Raw genomic sequence first — 24,462 nt, forward strand, 5'->3', positions numbered from 1 at the left:
CATTTGCTGATGGTGGTTCTGATATTGTACACATGTAGCAATCCAAAATGGGCTTTATGGCTATGTTAAAACTTAAAAATCCTCAAAAATTATGGTTTTGAGATTGAGGAGGCTTTGGTGAGATTCTGCTCCAAAAACGCAGTGTAAATAAAAGTATTTTCACTTATTTTTGGAGCAGAAACTCTCAATCCTCAAAACTTGGTTTTCCAGTGATTTAATAATGTACTGATGGTGGTTTTGGTGATGTATTCATGTAAGTACTCATTTACATTTTTTTGTGGCCCTTGTTGTGTACTCCAAGTTTAGGTACATGAGGACATTTTGCTGTGATATCTACATTCATTTTACCACTTAGGGTGTAAACAGAAAACAGACTAGATGGGAAAAAGATTAAAAAACACAGACTCACATTAAATTTTAAACATAACCACACTTTTCATTTTAATACTTGATACAAAATAAAAAGACCCCTCAATGATCAGAAAACATAAAATCTAAAAATGTTTCAAAATATTTTCATCTGTTAAATTAAAGTCAACTTCCATATAAAAAGCTAAAATTCACAATTGTAAAAGTTTGTCGTGTTTTTCCTTTTTTATTTTGTACAAAAAAAATATTAAAAACTTAAAAGGAGGAAAATATATTACATGAAAGGCAAAAAAGTGATACAAAATCCAATTTCTTGTTGACATATTGTTTCTTTTTTTTATGTCTTGTGAGTAACAACAAGACAAAGGGACTATACAATATTTACACACAAATAGGTTATATATTTGCATAATTGAGTGTACACATTAGCTCCATTCCAGCTGAAGAGGTCTGAAATGCATTCATTGAGAAGTGCTCGGTCATCACTTAGGAAGGAGAACAGAGGTCACTTGTTCCTTGAGTGACCGCTCCAAACTACCATAATCTATCTGTAGTGTGCAATAATGGGATCAATGCTACATTCTGGGATCTAGGCAGCACTGGGTATAATAGTCATTGATGTCACCTACATGTGCAGTATGGGACAACAGAAGCTCCAGCCGTGTGGGCCTTACATTATACATTAATAAGTGATCGCACACTAGATAAGGTGGTGCGGGCTGTAGTCTGTACCTGCATTGCATGACGCAGAGTTATTTGAGCTCTGGATTCCCACAGGGGATATATTCTAAACATCTTTGCAGGAAAGACGGTCTGATATAACAATATAGAATAATTATAAGATCAAACTAAAAGCACTTCCGTCATCTCAAGGAATGGAGACGTTGGTAGAATTCATGCACAGACGTGTAGCGTGCCGAGATTTAATATGTGTCAAGCTACATTGTGCCCCATGGCTCTGGGGCTAATAAATAGAATATGGCTTTATGCATCTCTTTAAAAGAGGAGTATTTAATATGTTTCACTTTATAGTCGTACAAAAATGTATCCTATTAAGTCGTGCTGAGTACATGAGACTATAGGGGGTTATAATGGGGATGTGTAGTGAAGATCGGATATTAGTATTAGTCGGTTCACATTACCCGGGGAGCAATGGAAGGGAAGAGGACAAAAAGCGTTTTCACTGGAGCACTGGACATTTTTGTGTAGTGAGATGCTGAGGTTTTTATGGTGGAGGGCTGACCCAGCGCCCAAAACGGGCAGGGTAAGATGTCCAACCAGATGAGGGCTGGAGAATATATGAAGCCCCCTATTATAAGCTACTGGGAACTAAGAGGAATCATTACATCTATCAAAGCTCCATAAATAATGGAAGCTGTGACGCCAATGTCTTTAGAGCCATACTGAACTGTACAAGTAGGGCACGGCTGTAATAGTAATGTATACAGTACATTCACAGCTGCAGCCTCAGCGTGGGCGCAAAGGTAGAATGGTTCTAGCGTATCAGCCGCCCCACTATGTCCCTGTGTGATCAACACCAGAACCTTAATACCGAGAAGAATCCAATATGTGCACGGTATCATGAAAACCTGTAAGCAACAAAGGAGAGGACTTGCTATGTGGAGGCCGCAGCTGGAATAGTTGTAATTCGTGTCTACAGTATAAAAGGGGCTGTTATTTGGGAAAACTCAGGAGGGTGCCATCTTTTTGCAATTTCAATAAAGCTCTATTTAAAAAAGCAATATTAACAGGTGTGTAGTGATGTCAAAGTAAAGTTAGTGTTCTATTGGGAAATCGTTATAATGTTCTCTATGCAAATACACAAACTGTAGATGCAACATAAGTCAATAGATGCTCAACTTTTTAAAGAATTTATCTGGGAATAAATAAAAAAAACAACAACACTGTCCTGTTGGTAGCCATTATCCTATGTGTAAAATTACAGGTGGCAGAGAGAGATCTCAGTACAGGTATATCGCCAGTTAATTTTTTTTTTGGGGAAGCTCCAACAATTCCATGGATTAGAAGTGAGGACTGTTATTTCTTGCCCATACTCTATGCCTGGTATTGAGGCTAAGCTCTACTGAAATGAATAGGGATCAGCTGCAAAATCAGATTGGCGCTGTTTATAGGAGGGAGAAAAACAACAACAAGTGCTGCACTTTCTAATCCTGAACAACTGGTTTAAATAGATCAAAGTGTTCATTTACCAATTCCTACTTGGTACAGATTGTTAATGTGTTATCCTTCTGGAGGTCAGTATTTCATGGTCTAACATTTAGAAATGATTAGGGTCGACATATACTTCTCACCGTGGCACACGTGGCATCTGCATTTCTATGGAAAAGTTAAAGTTTTAAAAAAACTGCAAAATGTACAAGATGAAGCTGTGTAACAAGATGGTACAGTAAAAACACCCCTCAAAAAAATCACTGCAAAAGACACAAGAAAGTCACAAGAAGAGAAAAGCCCTACCTTTATAGCTGAATTTATGGTTTCCTGCCTTCCTCCAAAGTTTAGCTACAGGTTGGCACTCTGGTAGCAATGGTCACAATACTAGGACTATAGAAGTGTTAATAGGATAGCACTGTACATAATTACTGTGTACATACCAATCTATGGACAGAAGATTTAGTGGAATGCCATTTTGATTGTGGTAATATAGAAGGGGCTATTTTCTCTTATATATGGACCAAAAAAGGAAGTCAATGTGCATGGGACCAGGAATAAAGCCTTTTAGAAAAACCCGTTAAGTAGAAATACAAGCAATAGTAATGTCAATAGCCTGCCTATCACATGATAGACATTTATGGTAAACTGCTCTCACAAAGGCCTGATCCGTAAGGGTCCCAATGCTGGGATCACCACTGAGGCCATGGTGCCGTATTCATTCCCTGTGGAGGGGCGGCTGCACAATCACCGCCAATCTCCATTACACCCTATGGGAGATAAGATTGGGGTATCAGTCCCCATAGCCTGGGTCTCAGGGCCGGCCTTGATACAGAGGCGCTCTATATGCATATGGACCGCTGTCTAGTAACTAAAACATATTAAAAGTCGGAAGATTTTTTTTTTCTTGGATTATTTCCACAGTGCCAACATTTTAGTCTCTCGCCTTTAGGGAAGCTGTGTCACGTTTCAGTCACGATTTCAATACTAGGTAAGAAGGGCAGCAGCTTCTAGACCCCCTGCGACTAGTCAAAGACCAATCACTATCCCCTATAATATACTAGAAGCAACAATGACATAGAAACACTTCCAAATCTCACATCCTGGAGTAGACAAACCCAAATGTCACTAGGTATCTTAGCTTTAGCCACGCGGGTGGAAGCTGGAGACGATGTGATTGAATTATATGATTATTTATAATTTAAAGGGGTTGACCGGACTCTTAAGAAAAGTCTGCAGTCACTATATGCTGAATAGGTGATGTGTCCTGTGCACACGCTCTCGCGATTCCCTGTATATGTGGGCGGTCACGTTACCGTGCGTATGCCATGTTCATACCTGCAGTCACGTGCCAGCTAGACTCAATTCTCACTATAGTTATTTAGTACGTGATCAGCCACTCGCACAGGGCATAAAGTGGAATCATGACAGTGTGCACGCCACAAGATGACACAATTTGGAAGTCACATAGACTTTTCTTATGAGACCAGACAACCCCTTTAATGAAATGTTACCTCGTTTGCCACAATACCACTGGATGATCTATATTCTGGAGCAGTGCCGTGCTAATCCTACCTACATATACCATAATAACATTGTCATATATGTAAAGGAACTAAGGGGAAAGTCTTGCTGAACATTCCCTCCAGGCCCATGATCCCTCCATTACGATTTTACAGGTATTACTATAGAAGAGTTATTGACTGGATGAGAAACTATCATTGAAGACGAGGATTCGTCTTTGCATAGACTGATAACTGGCTGTTACCGTTCCCACTCTCGATAGGGAGTGTCGCAGCAAAGTCAGACGGGGTCTATTAAGTGCCAACAGTGTCATAGTGTGAAAGGAAAACCCTACAAAGAATGGGAATAACCAGTTATCAATTCTTTTATCATTTTTCATAAGAGAGAAAATTCTATTCAGAATTATAAATAATAACATAATTGATACTTTTTTAGTGGCTACCTGAAAAAGTGGTGACAAATAGCAAGCTTCCGAGACTACTTGGGTTTCTTCATCAGGTGTGGTATTCAGAAAGGTTTTTGGCACTCACTGTAAAATCTCTTGTTGTAGCCTTTATCGGGGGGACAGAGGACCCAAGGGTTAATATGCTGCCAACTGGAGGCTGACACTAAAAGGGGGTTTTACACATAGCGATATCGCTAGCGATATCGCTATAACGTCACCGATTTTGTGACGTTATAGCGATATCACTATGTGTGATACTTACCTCCGACCGGCTCCCCCGCTGTCCATCGCTGATCGCGCGAGATCGGGCGGCTCCATTTCTCGTCGTCTGCTTCCTGCTGGCGCCGACGAGCGACGCTGGACGCGGGCGGGAGAACGTCAGGATCGTTGTGTGTGAAAGGTGAGTATCGTGCGCTGCGTCGCTGCTGCATCGCTGTGAGGTCTGCCTGTGTGACAGCTCACTAGCGATCATTTAGCAATGCACCAGCGATCCTGACCGGGTCGGATCGCTGGTGCATCGCTAAATGTAAAAGGGCCTTAAGGATATGTGCACACATTAAGTATTTGTGTCTCATGACAGGAAAAATACAGATGCAAAAATGTAAGGTTTTGGTGCAGATTTTTCCCAACTCATTAGTATGAGTTAATCTACAGCGAAAACGCTGTAAGAATTGACATGGTGCTGATTTACACTGCAAGTCAAAAATAAGAAACGTGTGTATGAGACTCCAGGATTCTCATTCACTCTGCTGGAATCAGGGTTTGTGACAAATCTGCAGCGTGTGCACAGGCCCTAAGAATGCATCTTTAAAAAAACAAAATGCTTCTTACCCACAAGGCTACAGCAGGGCAGCTGACACACAGTTATTTAGTGCAGTAGGAGAAGCAAAAGCAAGACCCCCTCCTGAAAAAGGGAGGCTGCTGGGTCCCCCTATGACGGCTATGAGAAACAGACTTTATGATGAGTACCAAAAATTTATTTCTCGTTTGCTGCATTTGGGGAAGACAGGAGCCATGGGATGTCCTAAAGCTGTCTGTGGGGTGAAAAATGAAAAATCAATACCAGTACTGCAGAAGGAAGAACAGCAATCCCTCGGGTTACTAAGTGCCTCTTGTGACGCCCTTCCCTAAATGCAGAAGGTAAGATATTTACAACGATGCTAGCAGATGACGGAACAACTGGGTGTCCAGGATTATCCTCCTGGTACGGAGGAGTCAGGTTTTTTTTTTCTAAGATGTATTCATAGGCCGGGGTCACACGTGAGAAACTCGCATCTTAATACCCGGCACTGCCGCCGGCACTCAGGACCGGAGCGCTCAGCTGCATAGAAATACATGCAGCCGCACACTCCGGTCCCGAGTGCCGGCGGCAGTGCCGTGTATTAAGATGCGAGACGTCAGCGGTAGTCAGTGAGGCTGCGCGGAGTCCCCTGGCTGACCTGAGGTGAACTGATGAGCGTGGGAAAAAGTTCAGAAACTTTCCCATGCTTATTAGTTCATCTCCGGTCAGCCGGTCATTCGGCAGTGGTTTACAGCGGGGCCGGTCGCATCAGCACTGATCCCCGTTGTAAACTAGTTAACCCCTTCTGATGGATTGCAGCGGGGGACCTGACTGAACAGCGGAGAGGTATGTATATTATTGGTTTTTTTTGTTTTTTTTTTTACAGATCCATGGTTTTTTTTGGATTAGCAGATGAATAAATCTGGTCAAAAACTTGGTATGTATTTCAGTAAAAGAATTTTTAATGTCAGTTTTTTTTCCCTTTACTATTCTAGGGTTAATAATGGAGAGGTGTCGACACCTCTCCATTATTAATCCGGCTTAATGTCACCTTTCAACAGCAAGGTGGGTGACATTAACCCATTCTTATTAACCCATTAGCCACTGCTACAGGGCAATGGGAATAGAGAGGCTAAGTTCCAGAAAAGGTGCATCTTAAATTTTACACACATACCCTAATCTAATTATTAGTCAAAGACATAAAAAAAATACATGAAATGAAATGGTTTACTGTATGTAAACCATGTGTCATTTCATGTCGGGTTTTGTATTGATTTTACAGAAGCCGGCAATTGATTTAGCGGCTATTCTGCTATGTAGAACTCTATGAAATATAAATATATATTTTTAGGTGTGAGTGCCTGTTCAAAGCAGTTAAAACTGGTTTGAATCACTGACTGGTAACCAACTTACGATTTTACTTAAAAAAAAAAAAATGCTTTGTCCCAATTAATTTGCACAGCACTGTATATATATGTATTCTATATGTCTATATCTATTCTTTTGTTTGTGTTTCAAACAGTCATTGGGATCCATTATATGTCCATTTTGCAAGCCGGCGAGAAAATCTCGGCATACGGATGCTTACATGCGCCAAAAACGCAGCAATGCCTTGCCAACGGATGACATACGGATCACTGTTCAGGGAAGATTTCTGCGTATTATGACAGTAAAATACAGACCGTATTTTTATACGTTAAGTGTGACTCCAGCCTTAGTGTCAGCATCTCAGCCCATGGTTCCTGTGTCCCCCAATGAAGCAACAGAAAAAAAGAGTAATTTTTGCGAAATTGCAGAAAATCGATGCACTTATAAAGTGTGCTACAGTATTGTTAGTTTATGAGTTATAGACACAGTTACTAAAGTAGACATGTCCGGAGCGCCAACAGATACTATATGGCGTACATGATAACGACCCATACAAATAATTCTCGACTGATCAGTAATAAGACGGGCTTTCTTTCCAGCTACCGATACCTGTTACCAAGATATAAAAAGACCGATCATGTAACTTGCACATGATTATACATGGGGTTTGCCACTGTAGCCATTCAAGTCATCATACTTCATGAAGCTTCATTCACATTCAGACACAGATTAAAAAGTGCATTGTTAAAAATGTTAAGAATATTGGATTTGATATGTTGAGATAATTGGTCAGTTATATAATAGCTGACCAATATGTGACCCCCTTCTGACATTACATGGGAAATCTTATGGGTTGCATCAGACCCAGTAGCTAAAACAATTAAAATTGTCTTAAAATTCATTTAACTCCAGGCCCTGTGCAAACAGCTCCGCATCTGATGAAATGCTCTACATTTAACCATTAAAATAGCAAGAAGTGAACACCATTAGTTACAGGGGCACACCCATATTACACGTTTATCTCAAACTCACAGGATATGTCATAAATGGTATATAGATATGGATCCCAGCTCATGTATTCGGAAAACATGGACCCTTTCTCAGCTGTCCGCCTGTGCGGCCCACAACACTGAAGTCTATGGGATTCGTATATCAGGAAGTAAAATCTAAAAACCGAGAGGGATGTGGATGTACGTGTGAGGCCTTAAAAGTTGATATAAAGCTAAATTAGGTCAAAGAATATAATCCATGCTACCAGAAAACCAACAAAATCTGTGATGTGCTTTAGCGGACAATCAAACTGGTGGAATTTCCAAAAGTACCAGAATAAAGGAAGAAATAAAAGGAAAACATATACACAAAATAGAGAATAAATAAATTAAAATAGTGTACTGGACAAGAGAACAACATGTGAAAGGAAGTGGATAATGCAGATTGTGCTTTTAGGAGCCCATCACAATCACTGCATGGCTCATTTATTGTCCGGCAAGTCGGTCTAGGCACCTAGTGGCCATGTATGGTCAAGGTACCTAGTGGCCATGTACCTGGGTGAAGCAAGTCCCATTATACATTATTAGCTCTGTGGCTCGGAAAGTATGCTGGGAGCTACATTCCAATATCACATGGAAAGCCACCAAGCGTCTAGACCCGATTACAGTGTTTCTGTGAAGTACAAAACTCAGCTAAAATATTACTATATACAAACATACAGAAATGGGAAAATGGCCTGCTCCTATCGCAACACCCTTCAAAGCAGCAGAGATATGCCACCCCCCTACAAAGAAAAAAAGGGCGCTTTAAATATCTATAATATGTCAAAGGATATATGTTTCATAACATAAACGTTATGAATCTCATACAAAGATCCAAATGATAAAGTCCCAACACTAAATAATGCACTCTACACGGAGCTGACTGGAGAGGAGCAGAGGACCGGACTGACCAGACAGACTGGCTTCTCACCAGTGAAGCCACTCAGGACAGAAGGTCACGGTTGTGTCTTAAAGGGGGAATTATAAGTAAGAGCTTTGCCTCTAGCTGAATGATAAAATGCGGCATAGGCTGAGGAGCAGGGAAGTGCCTTTAGGTGAAGATGAGCGGACATTGGTACTGAGCATGAGAAAGGTTAAATTATTCTAAATGATCCTCCGTCGTCTGTTCTTGGCTGGTCGACCAGGGCGGTTCTGGCGAATAACAGGACGTTCAGCCTGTAGGAAAAGAATATAGGGTTAAATCATATATGCATCATTTTATCTGAACATAAGAAATGTTTCTGCATTTTCCTTTATGTCTACCAATGATCAAATTGGCATACAAGAGCCCAAAAAGTCCACAAGTAAACTGTATGTGTATGCCTTTCATTAGGCGTGGCTTAAAAGGGCATACACATACTATTATAGTTCACTAAAGCTACACTGGCCAGAATTGGGGGACCTTCACTTCCGCCTTTGCCCAGACACAGACCGCGCTTCCCCACTGTATGTCAGTGATGGGCTTGAAGGAATGAGCTGACGAGGTTAACTGGCTAGCCCACTTCACTTTCTCTGAATCAGCCGTGACGTCCCGGCCATTCATACCAGTTACTGACACAGAGAGGGGGAGAAAGTCCTGCGCTGCCGCCAAATCAGCATCCTGAACTGCAAGGCGGACATTAAAATCAGGACCTTAACACTCACACAGCTTGCACACATGACCTAACCGGTAAGTGTTCATTTACATTCCCAAACTCAGCAAAGCAACCGACTTAATGTTTTAATGCAGAGTCTTAAATATTAATTTGAAACATTAAAAAAACCTGCAATAAAAGCAGATCTGTCACCAGACTTCCCAATACAATCTGCATACATTAAACACAAATTAGGTGTCTTTGACCTAACAAGGATGCTGAATTTACTGTCATAATCCATATCAGACAAATGAGTGGCATTAACTTTTATTATAGTTTAGCTCTATATCCACCCATCTATCCTGACTGACGGCTGTAGCTTGTCCTGACAGAGTGAGATCTCAGCAGGGCGAGGGACACCGCTCAGTACAAGCTGCCGCTGTCAGTCAGGCTGGGAGCGTAGAGCCTCAATACACAGGACTTATGAGATCTCACTCTATAGCGGAACTCAAAAAATGCTCATCTTAACATCAGGATTATACATCCATCCAGACATGGCTTCTTAACCCCTTCATGACCCAGCTTATTTTGACCAGGCCATTTTTTGCAATTCTGACCAGTGTCCCTTTATGAGGTAATAATAACTCAGGAACGCTTCAACGAATCCTAGAGATTCTGAGAATGTTTTTTCGTGACATATTGGGCTTCATGTTAGTGCTAAATTTAGGTAAATAATTTTTGCGTTTATTTGTGAAAAAAAAAACGGAAATTTGGTGAAAATTTTTAAAATTTCGCAATTTTCAAATTTTGAATTTTTATTCTGTTAAACCAGAGAGTTGTGTAACACAAAATAGTTACTAAATAAGATTTCCCACATGTCTACTTTACATGAGCACAATTTTGGAAACAATTTTTTTTTTTTTTTTTAAGGAATTTATAAGGGTTAAAAGTAGACCAGCATTTGTTTTAGGGACCACCTCACATTTGAAGTCAGTTTGAGGGGTCTATATGGCCGAAAATACCCAAAAGTGACACCATTCTAAAAACTGCACCCCTCAAGCTGATCAAAACCACAATAAAGAAGTTTATTAACCCTTCAGGTGTTTCACAGCAGCAGAAGCAACACGGAAGGAAAAAAGGAACTTTTTTAGTCACAAAAATGATCTTTTAGCAACAATTTTTTTTATTTTTCCAAGGGTAAAAGGAGAAAGTGGACCTCAAAAACTGTTATCCAATTTGTCCTGAGTAAGTTGAATCCCCATATATGGGGGGGGGGGGAACCACTGTTTGGGCTCACGGCAGGACTTGGAAGGGAAGGAGCGCCATTTGACTTTTGAATGGAAAATTAGCTCCAATCGTTAGCGGACACCATGTCGTGTTTGGAGATCCCCTGTGTGCCTAAACTTTGGAGCTCCCCCACAAATGACCCCATTTTGGAAACTAGACCCCCTAAGGAACTTATCTAGATGCATAGTGAGCACTTTGCACCTGGGAGCTTCACAAATTGATCCGTAAATATGAAAAAGTACTTTTTTTCACAAAAATATTCTTTTAGCCTCATTTTTTTCATTTTCACATGGGCAACAGGATAATATGGATCCTAAAATTTGTAGGGCAATTTCTCCTGAGTACACCAATAATTCATATGTGGTCATAAACCACTGTTTGTTCGTACGGCAGGGCTCAGAAGGGAAGGAGCGCAATTTGACTTTTTGAATGGAAAATTAGCTCCAAATCGTTAGCGGAATCCTGTCGCGTATGGAGAGCCCCTGTGTGCCTAAACATTGGAGCTCCCCCACACGGGACACCATTTTGGAAACTAGACCCCCCCCCCCCCCCTCAAAAAATGATTTTTTTAGCCCGCAATTTTTTATTTTCACAAACTGGTTCCCAAAAGTTGTTGTCCAGTTTGTCCTGAGTACGCTGGTACCCCATATGTGGGGGGGGGACCACTGGGCACACGTCGGGGCTCGGAAGGGAATTAGTGACGTTTTGAAATGCCGACTTGATGGAATGGTCTGCGGGCGTCATGTTACATTTCCAGTGCCCGTGATGTGGCTAACCAGTAGAGACCCCCCCACAAGTGACCCCATTTTGGAAGCTAGACCCCCCAAGGAACTTATCTAGATGTGTGGTGAGTACTTTGAACCCCCAAGTACTATAACGCAGAGCCGTGAAAATAAAAAATCATTTTTTTTTTCCTCAAAAAATGATTTTTAGCCCACAATTTTTTATTTTCACAAGGGTAACAGTTGAAATTGGACCCGAAAAGTTGTTGTACAGTTCGTCCTGAGTATGCTGGTACCCCATATGTTGGGGTAAACCACTGTTTGGGCACACGACGGGGCTCAGGAGGGAGCACTGTTTGACTTTTTGAATGCAAAATTGGCTGGAATCAATGGTGGCGCTATGTCACGTTTGGAGACCCCCTGATGTGCCTAAATAGTAGAAACGCCCCAATTCTAACTCAACCCTAACCCCAACACACCCCTAACCATAACCCTAACCTCACACACACCTAACCCTAACCAAACCCCTAACCCTAATTCCAACCCTAACGGAAAAATAAAAATAAATATATTTTCTTTATTTCATTATATTTCCCTACCTATGGGGGTGGTTATTTACTTTTTTCTTATTTTGATCACTGTGATAAGGTTTATCACAGTAATCAAAATGTACCTGGAATGAATGAATGAATCTGCCGGATGACAGATTTGGTGGGTGCACTGCGCATGCGCCCGCCATTTTGAAAGATAGCGGCGCCCATGGAGGATTCAGGAGGGACACCGGATCTCAGGAGGTACCGAGGGGGGGGGGGAATCGGAAGGTGGGGGGAGCGGAGGGGAGGGGGAGCAAATACTGACGGCGGTGGCAGATCGCCCTGTCTGTCGGTGGTGGGGGGTTTAGATCGCAGCATCAGCCATGGCTGGATTATAATATTTCACCAAATTTCATTGGTGAAATATTACAATTGCTCTGATTGGCTGTTGAAAGTGAAACAGCCAATCAGAACGATCGTAGCCAAGGGGGGGGGGGGGGCAAAGCCACCCCCCCTGGGGTGAAGTATAAGTCCTCCTGTACCTGCAGGTCGGGTGACCTTTCAGTGACCCCGGTCACCCAACCAGCAGGAACGCGATCAATTCATGACACAGCATATGCGTCACAGGTCGGTTTGGCACCGACCTTCATGACGCATACGCTGTGTCACAGGTTGGGAAGGGGTTAAAGTAAATACCATCAGTTTCATAAGGTTAAAAAGCTATATATTACAAGGGTTATTGTCAAGTTGTGTCCGGAGCAGCACACAGCTCTCCAGTCTCTAAATTCCTAGTTTATGGCAGGGTGTGTACTCCTCCTTCATTGATAGTTTTGTTGATGATCAGAATTGTAGCATTAGAAGAACTATAAAGCTCGGCACAAGCTCTGCTGTAAAGGTACTGTCACACTTAGCGATGTACCAGCGATCCCGACCAGCGATATGACGCGGTCAGGATCGCTGGTACATCGCTAAGTGGTCGCTAGTGAGCTGCCACACAGGCAGATCTCACCAGCGACATCGCTGGGGACGGGGATCGCTACTTACCTGTCACACCAGGCGATCCTGCGTCCTCCCGCCTGGCTCCACATGTCGCTTGTCGTCACAGCAGGAAGCGCCGCAGGAAGCTGACGACGAGAAACAGTCCTGGACGTTCTCACGCGATCAGCAGCGGGGGAGCGGGTCGTAGGTAAGTATCAGACATAGCGATATCGCTAGCAATATCGCTATAACGTCACAAGTTATAGCGCTATTGCTAGCGATATCGCTTAGTGTGACAGTACATTAACACATTCAGCTCTCAGTGGTCTGTTACGGAGGGTACCTGGTTATCACTATTTTTACATATAGAAATAAGAGGGCTTTTGAAGAGAGCACAGCTGGGGACAGCGAGAGCCGTAATGTTGGATGATAGAGATTGTGATTCTTTAAGACTGATAAGAACAGCTCCTCAGAAGTCAAGAGGGAGGTGAGCAGCTAACTGCGGTATAGAAATCAGAAATCAATAGGCTGGAGAGTTGGCTGGTATGTTAAAGGGGTTGTCCAGACTTGTACAGCGCGCACACTGCACGCTGTCCAGATTCTCTGGTGCCAGCATCGGCTGATCATGCTATAGCAAGTATGTGATTTGCATACTTCTGGCCACAATCTGACTAGACGTGTCCAGTATTGCTCAATTCACCTGTACTGAGCGAGGTTACGCACATCTAGTCAGCATGTGACTGAATGTATGCAAATCACATATCAAATCACATACTGGAAAATCCTGACAGCATGCAGTGAGCGCACTGTGAGGATTCACAAGTCACACAGTGATGGCAGACTTGAACCCCAAGCCCGGACAACCTCTTTAATTCCTCTCCTGAAATGTAGCTACTGCCCATATTCGACCAGAGTCTGGTCAGGCTCTGGTGGCCGAGCTCCATGGAAACCAGTTGTACAATAGGAAAGATAAAAGCTTTCAATGCAGGAGAATTGCAACTTATAGAAAAACACAGCAATTGCAAACTTGCTTATTGTCATGCTGTCTAAGTAGCTGAAGTAAATTAATAGCTTGATAATACCCCTTTAATAGCATATACAGTTTACATTGTGAAACGTGGTTAAGGCTGCACATTAATGTGTTACCTTGTAATACAGTTGTAATATTTAGCACTACATAAGGTGCAGTTTAGACATGTATAGATGAGGACCATTTACATTACATTCTGTCCCATAAAGGATCATGTAAAGTGGATCGTGATTCAAAAGGACTAAAATACAACACTTGCAATTATATTCAGATATATGCCCTCCTCTGTTACAGTTATGCCAAGAATTAAGTATTGTGTAACAGCGCTTACATTTAAACCATTGGCAGGATCCATAGTTGGCCATTTTGCAGGGAGAGCGTCTATTCGAGAACCCATCCTCTGGGAGCTGGAACCACAAAAGTCTTAAATGTTAGAATTACAAGTCAAGTGTCACCATGTATTAGTCAGATTTTATGATCTATTTCTTGTCACGATCAATAAAATATCCAGTTCTTACATTATAAAACTCCAAAATCATTTATACAGTAGACTAGTACACTGACAATAAAAGGTACAGACAGTGTACTAGGGACGCAGCAAAGAGTGCGCACGAGAGACAGCCTGTTAAATGCCACTGTCAGACATTGAGTGAAGTGTGCTCAGCTCCTGAACCCCCTAGGACGTATAGGACGCTAGTCACATCCTAATTTGGGAAGGGGTTAATGAAAAACGTAATTCTGCTCAATATTAAGCGACAATTAATATTAACATACATAATTATAATTAATGTTAATATTTAGCATAATTAAGTTCAGCCTACTGGTTTGGCCTTCCACAACAGTCACGGTCTCTCATGTGGCCCCTCGGGAAAATTAATTGCCCTGCTTTGGAATAAACTGCTCAAATCTTTTATGTTCAAAGTAACAGACTGCCAGTAGACTGACGTGTCCGGTTACAGAGCCAATTATACTCTATGGAGATGGGAGGGGAGAGGAGTAGATAGAAACCAGACAGACAATACAAATGTATTTTAGTTTAGAGCAGGAGTCACAACCACAATGCTCAGTACTGCTGTATATTGTCCACCAAGCTGCTGCTTTTGTCTGTGTGCTACTGAGAAAGAAGAGCAGGAATCTCTTTGTGTGTACTGTGAATGGAAAAAATCGAGTGTCCTCTTAGTCTCCACCTACTGGCTTAGAGACCAATGAAAACTATAGCACAATCTTTCAGAGGAGAGAACTGGTGAAAATGCAGGATTCAAGTCCTATAATGGCCACATATAGAGTTATTGCTCACATACCCGCACAAATCACTGTGTATTCTGAAACAACAAATACACTTTAAAAACAGTTGTTCACTACATGACACTCCAGCTTACTCAATTTCTGACTTTAATTAAAATAAAAGCAATGTATACTCACCTCCTGGAGTGGCGCTACGCCAGTGATGCTGGTGCCTCTGTTCCCAGAGAGTGCCGTGACTTGTATCATATGCCAATAATCAATCAGGGCAGACATTCGCTCTGATGAAATAGTAATGGCTGCATCCAGTACGTGATACGAGTCACGTGGACATCGAGGACAGCGGCGCAGATATTGCTGGAATGATGCTGCTGTGGGAAGTATATGCTGTTTTTATATTAAGTGAGGTTTGGAATTTATTAAACTGGGGTTGTCCAATAGTGAACAAACCTTTAAGTTAAAGGGGCTCTCTGGGGAAAAGAAAATTAAATACTGAAAAAAAAACCAAACAAACTATAAATGAAATTCATAAATACCGCCAATTATTTTGTGGAGGGGATAGGCAATATGCTAACTAAAACGGCACCAACACAAAAGTAAACAAAAAGCCCACCCTAGACGCAACGCAAGACAGGTAATGTTGTTAGAAGCCCTCCTTCCTGCTCTGACCGATAGTCAACGGGGAACAAGTGAACATACAGTCCACCTGCCAAAATGTGTACACAGGAAAGGAAACCTCCCAGACTCCGTCCAGTGATGGATCATAGACAGACAAGTCAGGCGGTAAGACAAAGGGCAGCAGGTCTGAAGGCGCTCCGTCCTGACGCAGGCCATGCTGCAGTGTGATTAGGAAGGGGTTTGTGTTCACTAATATGATGGCTGGAAACCTAATTATCCCAACACCCCCTATACAGGATTAGAATTTAAGATGTTTATGATGTTTTCATAAACTGTTTTCTGTACTTTGCAGGGTAACATGTTGACATGTCGTCTTGGAAACATTAAAGGAATTGTCCATGTTCTTTAATGAGTAAAAAGTGCTTGTAAAACATGGATTTTTGTGAGTACTCACCGTAAAATACTTTTCTCCGAGACGCTCATTAGGGGACACAGGTACTGTGGGTGTATGCTACCGCCATCTGGAGGCTGACACTAAGTAAACAACACAAGGTTAGCTCCTCCTCCGCCGCATACACCCTCGCCCTGATTGCGGGCGGAAACCAGTTTAGTACAAAAAGCAGTAGGAGAGTAACAAAAAACAGCCTTAAATGCAGATAACAATATGTCTGGAAAAAGTCCACCCTGACATCAACAAAGAATGCACATTAATTAAATAAAAACAGAGCCAACTTGGCTAACAGGATGGGTGCTGTGTCCCCCAATGAGCGTCTCGGAGAAAAGGATTTTACGGTGAGTACTCACAAAAATCCATGTTTCTCCTTCATCTCATTGGGGGACACAGGTACTGTGGGACGCCCTAAAGCAGTCCCTGGGTGGGAGATTGACTCACCAATGCAAGCTACATGCACCTCCTGTCTAAAGGTGCGCCACCGTTGCTTGGAGAACCCTTCTACCCAGGCTTGCATTTGACGAAGCCTGAGTATGGACATTGTAATGTTTAGTAAACGTGTGCAAGCTGGAACAGGTCGCTGCCCTGCACACTTGTTCCGTCGAAGCCTGGTGTCGAAGCGCCCAAGAGGCGCCCACTGCCCGAGTAGAGTGCGCTCTGATCCCTGCTGGAACCGGCGCACCCCTGATGCGGTAGGCCTCCTGAATAGTTAGACGGATCCATCTGGCTATGGTCGATTTTGAGGCTGCGAGTCTCTTCCTGCACCCTTCGGGGAGCACGAACAGCGTGTCCGTCTGACAAAAGGGTGCCGTCCGTGCCACGTACCTTCTGAGTGATCTCACCAAGTCTAACGTATGAAGAGCCTTTTCCACGCAGTGTACCGGTGTTGGACAAAACAAGGGCAAGACAATATCTTCATTAACGTGGAAGGAGGACACGACCTTTGGCAGAAAGGGGGGAGCTGGTCTGTGCACCACCTTATCCTTGTGGAAGGTGAGAAACGGTGCACGGCAGGACAAGGCCGCCGACTCAGAGACTCGCCTAATGGAAGTTATGGCTACCAAAAATACTACCTTCCGGGAAAGGTACGACAAAGGAACATCCTGAAGTGGTTCGAAAGGAGCTTCCTGCAGAACACTCAGGACCAGATTAAGGTCCAGAGGCGCCTTATAGGGAGGTACCAAGTGGGAGACTCCCTGGATGAAAGTCCTCACCTGCATATTGGTAGCAATTCTTTGCTGGAACAGGATTTACAACGCCGATATCTGTCTCCTAAGGGAGCTCGGGGCCAAAACTGAGTCTAGGCCTGACTGAAGAAAAGCTAGGATGTTGGGAATTGAAAATGTCAGTGGAGAAAAACCACGGTCTCGACACCAAGTGAAGAAGACCTTCCAGGTATGGTGGTCAATTATCGCCGAGGTAGCCTTCTGGGCGCTAATCATTGTAGCTACCACATTGCGGTTGAACCCAGCCTGGGTCAGACTCCAAGATTCAACGGCCACGCCGTGAAACACAGGGTCCCTGAGTTCGGATGGAAGATCGGGCCCTGGGACAGTAGGTCTGGGCGGTCTGGCAGTCGCCAAGGGACGTCGGCGAGCAGCTGCACTAGATCTGCGTACCATGCTCGGCGGGGCCAGTCTGGAGCCAGCAGAATCGCTGGAACCCCTTCTGTTTTGATCGTCTTGATGACCCTCGGGAGCAGCGGTAGCGGGGGAAACAAGTATGGAAGGCGAAACTGGTTCCATGGCAGAGTCAACGCATTCACTGCGATCGCTCGTGGGTCCCAAGCCCGAGCGACGAACTTGGGCACCTTGGCGTTCACCCTGGAGGTAATCAGATCCACATCCGGTGTTCCCCACCTTTGGCAAATCTGCTGGAAGACCTCAGGGTGCAGAGACCATTCCCCCGACGCGACACCCTGTCGGCTGAGGAAGTCCGAAGCCCAATTCTCCACGTCCGGGATATGGACCGCCGATATTACCGAATGGTTCCTCTCGGCCCAGCGAAGCACGTGTCCTACCTCGCGCATGGTTGCTCTGCTGCGCGTGCCCCCTTGATGATTTACGTAAGCCACAGCCGTGGCGCTGTCCAATTGAATTCGGACGAGACGTCCTGCTAGAAGGTGCTGAAAATGTTGCAGTGCCAGCCGGACTGCTCGTATTTCCAACAAGTTGATCGGGAGGCGTGCCTCCTGCGGCGACCATCGTCCCTGGGTGGTGTGGTGGCGAAAAATTGCTCCCCAGCCGAGGAGGCTGGCATCGGTTGTGACCACTAGCCAGTGATCTGGGGGAAAGGGTTTCCCCTGCAGAAGGGAGGACCTGCTCGTCCACCACTCCAGTGACTGTCTGCCCTGCGAGGATAGCCGGCACTGATGATCGAGTGTGAACGGGTTCTTGTCCCAGGCTGACAAGAGGGCATGCTGTAGGGGGCGAAGATGAAATTGGGCAAACGAAATCGCTTCCATTGCTGCCACCATCTTCCCTAGCACTCTCATCCCAAACCGAATGGTGTGGGGGACTGGCTGCAGAAGCTTCTGGACTCCTTGCCGGAGCGCTAGAGCCTTGTCCTGAGGGAGAATTACCAACCCTCGGGAGGTATCAAAAATCATCCCTAAAAAAGAAATCCTCTGTGCTGGGACAATGAATGATTTTTTCACGTTGACCAACCACCCTAAGCGGGAGAAGGTATCCAGCGTGATGTTGACATTTTCCTCACATGCCCGAAACGAGGGGCCCTTCACCAAGAGGTCGTCAAAGTAAGGTAAGACGACTATGCCTCGAGAGTGTAGGACGGCCATCCCGACTGCCATCACCTTTGTGAACACTCTGGGAGCTGTGGCGAGTGCTGCAAATTGGAAATGTCGGCCATTGATGGCGAACCGCAGAAACTTTTGATGCGGCGGAAAAATGGGGACGTGCAGGTAGGCATCCTGGATGTCGATCGAGGCCAAGTATTCCCCTTGGCCCATGGCCGCTATCACTGAACGGAGAGATTCCATTCGGAAATGCTTGATTCTGATGAACTTTTTCAGGAGCTTCAGGTCCAAAACTGGCCTGACTGTTCCGTCCTTTTTGGGGACCACGAACAGATTGGAATAAAAACCCTGTCCTTTCTCGTGCTCTGATACGGGAACAATGACTCCGTTGCGCTGGAGTGAGTCGATGGCCCCTAGCAACGCCCTTGCCCGGGGTTCCACTTTGGGAAGCCGAGACAGAAAAAAAATCGTTTTTGGGGAAACTTGAAAAACTCTCTTGTATCCTGCGGACACCAGTTCCGCCACCCCTTGCCCTGGGCTGGCAAGCACGCATTCTCCCCAATGGGTTGGCTCTATATGAGACCTGTCGCTCCCTATCCTGGTTGGAAAGACCTGGAGCGGCAGGGCTGGCTGCTGTCGTCCACCCGGGGTTGCGAAAGGCCCGAAACCGTGCCTGAGCTTGGCGAAACGCTTGCCTAGCCCTTTGTTGCGGGAGGAAGCTGTTTTTTCCCCCGTAGCATCGGAAATGGGTTGGTCTAATTTCTCCCCGAACAGGCGGCCACCCTGATAAGGCAGGGAAGTTAACGACTTCTTGGAAAAAGAATCGGCACGCCATGTTCTTAACCATAGGGCCCTCCTAATGGCTACCGCATTCGCGGCCGCGAGTGCCGCACAATTGGCCGCATCCAAGGAAGCATTGATTAAGTAGTCACCAGCCATAGCGATTTGACTCACGATCTCTGATACCTCTGAAGGCAGGTCTCTATCCTGCAAGACCCTGACCATGACATCATAGCCTTGGCTACCCACGTTGCCGCAAACGAGGGAGAGTGCTGATCCTGATGCTCCAAAAACTGAGCGAGCCAAACTCTCTGTGAGCCGGTCAGTGGGGTCCTTGATAGACGAACCACTAGGTACAGATAACACGGATTTCGAGGCCAAGCGTGACACTGGTGGATCCACCACTGGGGATTCTGCTCATCTTTTACAGAGCTCCGGGGCAAACGGATATCTCGACTCTATCGTCTTCTGGCCCGAGAAATGCCTATCCGGCCGCTCCATGTGACGCTGCACTATGTCCTCAAACTCTGGATGAGAGCCAAACACTCTATGCGGTCGCTTAGTCCGCTTGAAGGATACCTTATGGCCTGACGCCAAAGTGACGTCATCCTCAACCTCCAGAGTCTGATTAACAGCATCGATGAGGCTGTCAATTGTTTCCCGACACCCTGGGGTATCTATGTCCAGGGGCTCGTCTGAGTCATAATCTGAACTCTTCCCGCTCCCGACAACTGGTGAAGGCGAGCGTGATGCCGAACTCACGGATGCCGAGGCACCGGATGGGCCAGGAGACGCCCTGTGGGTTTGTTTCCTTTGTGCCTACCTGGAATGAGCGCGGCCCCTGCAGGCCGGAGGCTCTTGCAAGGTGGAGGACCCCTCCCAGATCAGCGAGGCACTATCCCTGCCCCAATCCGGGGCATGAAGAGACTCGATCGCCTTTGTAAGCGATGCCATAGACTGCGATAGCGTTAAGGCCCATTCCGGAGGATTTAAATCCCTGGGCTCGGACGCAGGGGAGGGCTCATGGGCGCGTTCGGAGTCGCAGGCCTCGCATAGTTTATTGCTCTGCACCCGCGGAAATGAGGCCCTACAGGCGATGCATGCAGCGTATAGGAATATGTGCATCTTCCCTTTCCCAGCCATATTGAATCCGCCCAGCCTCATTACTGCCCTGCTAGGGGTTGGGGGGAGGAGGGAGCACCTTTGCTGCGTGCGTGGCCTCTCACAATCGGGACCGCACTTACCCGGTCCTGTGTCCCCCACACGTCCTCCCCTGCTGCACCGTCCTGCTGAGGGTGGGCCGATCGCTATTTCCTGGTCGCGGCCTACCCTGAAGCGAAGCTGGGACCTCAATTTATCCGGCGTCCACCCAGGCTCTGGAGGGCGGGCCGCCGGAAGTGACGTTGCGCCGGGAGGGTGGGACTTCTGCCCGCGGCCTACCACAGGCCGAAGCCTCGGGCTGGATTCCTGATGTTCGCCCGCGACGGGGGTGGCGGCATGCGGGCCGGGCGCCGTATACCAAGGCCGGGGCCAGCGTCTACCGCGGTGCCAGGCACAGCGCGCTCTCCTGCTCCGCTCCACCGCCACCGCTGCAGCAACTGAGGACTGCCGGGGAGGGGGGCCGGGAAAGGGAAGGAAAGAGGAAGGGACCTATGCCCGATGCTGATCGCCTGAAGATAAGGGCTCCAGCCCTCTGGACGCCACAGGGCCCTCCGTGGCCATCCCTCTCCATACCGTCTGGCTCCGCGTCATTGTATCAGGTAGAGGGGAAAGGGGGGTGAATCCGGGACGGTGCAGGCACCCTAGCTCCGTCCTCCTTCCAGGGCTGAGGCGAGGGACCGTCCGCCGCCTTGCAGCACTGCCGTCAAGCGTTGGTGGAGCAGTGGGGGCCGCACAGATACCTAGGGGTGGAAAGGGCTAAGTCCGGCATCATGTCCCACGTCGCGGGAGAGGATACGTGGAGGGACACTCGCACGTGCTCGCCCGTTGATGGTTTGGGGAAATCAGACCCTTTCAATAGGACCCGTTGCCCCTGTCTAATCTTCATAGCAAAACAAAAAAAAAAAAAGTCTGGGGAAAATGGCCCAGATATGTCCCACGGTGCGGGAAAGGATACGTGGAGACGATACTCAACACGTGCTCACCCGTTGTTGGTTTGGGGAGATCGGACCCTTTCAATAGAGTCCGTCGCCCCTGTCTTATCTTCATGGGAAAAGGAAAAGAAAAAAAAAAGAAAAAAAGAGAAGTCTGGAGAAACCCAGACATGTGTGCCTCCTAAGACACTAAGCATAAAACTGGTTTCTGCCCGCAATCGGGGCGAGGGTGTATGCGGAGGAGGAGGAGCTAACCTTGGTTGTTTACTTAGTGTCAGTCTCCAGATGGCGGTAGCATACACCCACAGTACCTGTGTCCCCCAATGAGACGAAGGAGAAAAAAAAGCAGCTTTTCAATTTGCTTGCTACTAAAAATCCTCTGTTCTCTATTTTTGTTTATTTTACTGCTCGTTACCTAGGCTACCAGCCACTGCTGCAGTCCAGCAGTGGTGGATGAACATGTGCGTTCTTTACTATAGAGCTTGTAAGACCGTGCTGAAACTGGTCAGATGTGGCTGAAATGCACTGCCAGCTGCTCATCAGGTCAGTTTCAGTGCGCTTCTCCGATGCTGCAGCGGCACCGACTTCTCATACTGCAGCATCAGGAGCACACAGTTCTGGCCAGCAGCTTGGCGATGCTGCAGCGGCACGGCCTTCTCATACTGCAGCGGCACGGCCTTCTCATACTGCAGCATCAGGAGAACACAGTTCAGGCCAGCAGCTTGGCGATGCAGCGGCACAGCCTTCTCATACTGCAACTTCAGGAGCACACAGTTCTGGCCAGCAGCTTGGCGATGCTGCAGCGGAACAGCCTTCTCATACTGCAGCATCAGGAGCACACAGTTCTGGCCAGCAGCTTGGTGATGCTGCAGCGGCACGGCCTTCTTATACTGCAGCATCAGGAGCACACAGTTCAGGCCAGCAGCTTGGCGATGCTGCAGCAGCACGGCCTTCTCACACTGCAGCATCAGGAGCACACAGTTCTGGCCAGCAGCTTGGCGATGCTGCAGTGTCACGGCCTTCTCATACTGCAGCATCAGGAGCACACAGTTCTGGCCAGCAGCTTGGCGATGCTGCAGCGGCACAGCCTTCTCATACTGCAGCAACAGGAGCACACAGTTCTGGCCAGCAGCTTGGCGATGCTGCAGCGGCACAGCCTTCTCATACTGCAGCATCAGGAGCACACAGTTCTGGCCAGCAGCTTGGCGATGCTGCAGCGGCATGGCCTTCTCATACTGCAGCGGCACGGCCTTCTCATACTGCAGCATCAGGAGCACATAGTTCTGGCCAGCAGCTTGGCGATGCTGCAGCGGCACTGCCTTCTCATACTGCAGTGGCACGGCCTTCTCATACTGCAGTGGCACGGCCTTCTCATACTGCAGCATCAGGAGCACACAGTTCTGGCCAGCAGCTTGGCGATGATGCTGGTACAAACTGTCAATCAAGCAGAAGCGCACCTCACAGCAGCCAACATAAGGCCCAGGGAGTGGTGTGCTCCTGCAGAAGGTGAGGACAGCCCTGTAACTGAACTACACACACAATTATTGTAATTACACCTACTTTTGGCCTCTTCTTCTTCCTCTACGGGAGCGTTTCAGCAGCTGGGGTGGCACCTGATGGGCACAGAACAGTTCATTTACAAAAAGTTCTATATATTTAAAATAAACCTGTTTTTACTTTTTTTTTTGCTGTAATTACTGGTAATACATCCCAAACTAAGTTCTGAAGCTAGTTATGGATTGCTGAGGTTAGATGGCCGTACGAAGCATCAACAATTTTCTGAAGTTTCATGTTTTGAACAACTCACAGGGCACTAAAGGCGGTCTGGCATCACAAACTAACTGTTCAAACCAAGCACAGGTGCTCACGGCCGAGCATTTCACTGCATCCATCTTCGCCTTCCTTGGGCTGTAAAGGAGAGCCGAGATAAGAGGCAAAACAAGTAGGTGGAGGATACAGTGAACTGCTCGGCCATGTCAAGTGTGCACTGAGCACATGCACCAGGTTGGAATAGTGTGTGCTATTCTGTATGAGAATCCAGTGCTAAACATGCCGATCAAGAATTAGCATTGATGGAGAAAAATTGCTTGCAAAATAGCTGACAAGTGAGAGGTGCAGAAATGGGAACAAGTCTAGTACCTGCTGGCATGCCCATCCAGCTTAGACTGCCATCCTGTCCAGCATGTGAAACCATGTGAGGTAGGATGTAAATCAATGCTGAGTGGGTGAGCAAACAGCATATGGACTGTGACTATTACTGGCTGCAGAACCGCCCACTTGGCTACAATATAATGGTAATAATTAGTGATGAGCGCAAGTGCTCGTTACACGAGTTGACCTAGGGTGCTCGGGTATGCTCCGAGTATCGCGGGTGCTCGAGTGACAATGTTTGAGTCTCCGCGGCCCCATATTTTGCAGCTGTTCTGAAAAACACGGGCAACTCCCATATGTTTTTTGGTTGTCCAGCCATGAAATATGGGGCTGTAGGGACTGGAACATGTCACTCGAGCTAACCAGCACTTGCGCTCATCACTAGTAATAATTTAACCAGGGGCATGCTTATGACAGTATTAGCATACAGTATAGCAACATGTACGTTACTGAACTAGGGACGTAGGACTCTCAGCTTCCCTTTTAAACTTTGGTTCTGTGCTTACAGCTGGAGCCGTGAATGCTGATGGAGTCACAATAGTTGGCACATACCCACTGGAC

The 24,462-nt window shown here is 46.1% G+C and overlaps 1 protein-coding gene across 1 annotated transcript in view; it reads right to left on the bottom strand.

The window, feature by feature from the left end:
- Nucleotides 1–410: 410 nt before the first annotated feature.
- Nucleotides 411–24,462, bottom strand: part of MBD6 (methyl-CpG binding domain protein 6) — a 118,089-nt gene continuing 94,037 nt past the window's right edge. The window contains exons 11-13 of the mRNA XM_073576819.1: nt 23,311–23,363; nt 14,143–14,218; nt 411–8,863 (exon numbers count right to left, since the gene is read on the bottom strand). Of these exons, the coding sequence (XP_073432920.1) occupies nt 8,792–8,863; nt 14,143–14,218; nt 23,311–23,363 (201 nt within the window). The 3' untranslated portion in view covers nt 411–8,791. The remainder of the gene's footprint in view (nt 8,864–14,142; nt 14,219–23,310; nt 23,364–24,462) is intronic.

This window comes from Dendrobates tinctorius, unplaced genomic scaffold (assembly GCF_039654945.1).
Source record: "Dendrobates tinctorius isolate UK_male_01 unplaced genomic scaffold, ASM3965494v1 ptg000051l, whole genome shotgun sequence".
Taxonomy (NCBI): Eukaryota; Metazoa; Chordata; class Amphibia; order Anura; family Dendrobatidae; genus Dendrobates; species Dendrobates tinctorius.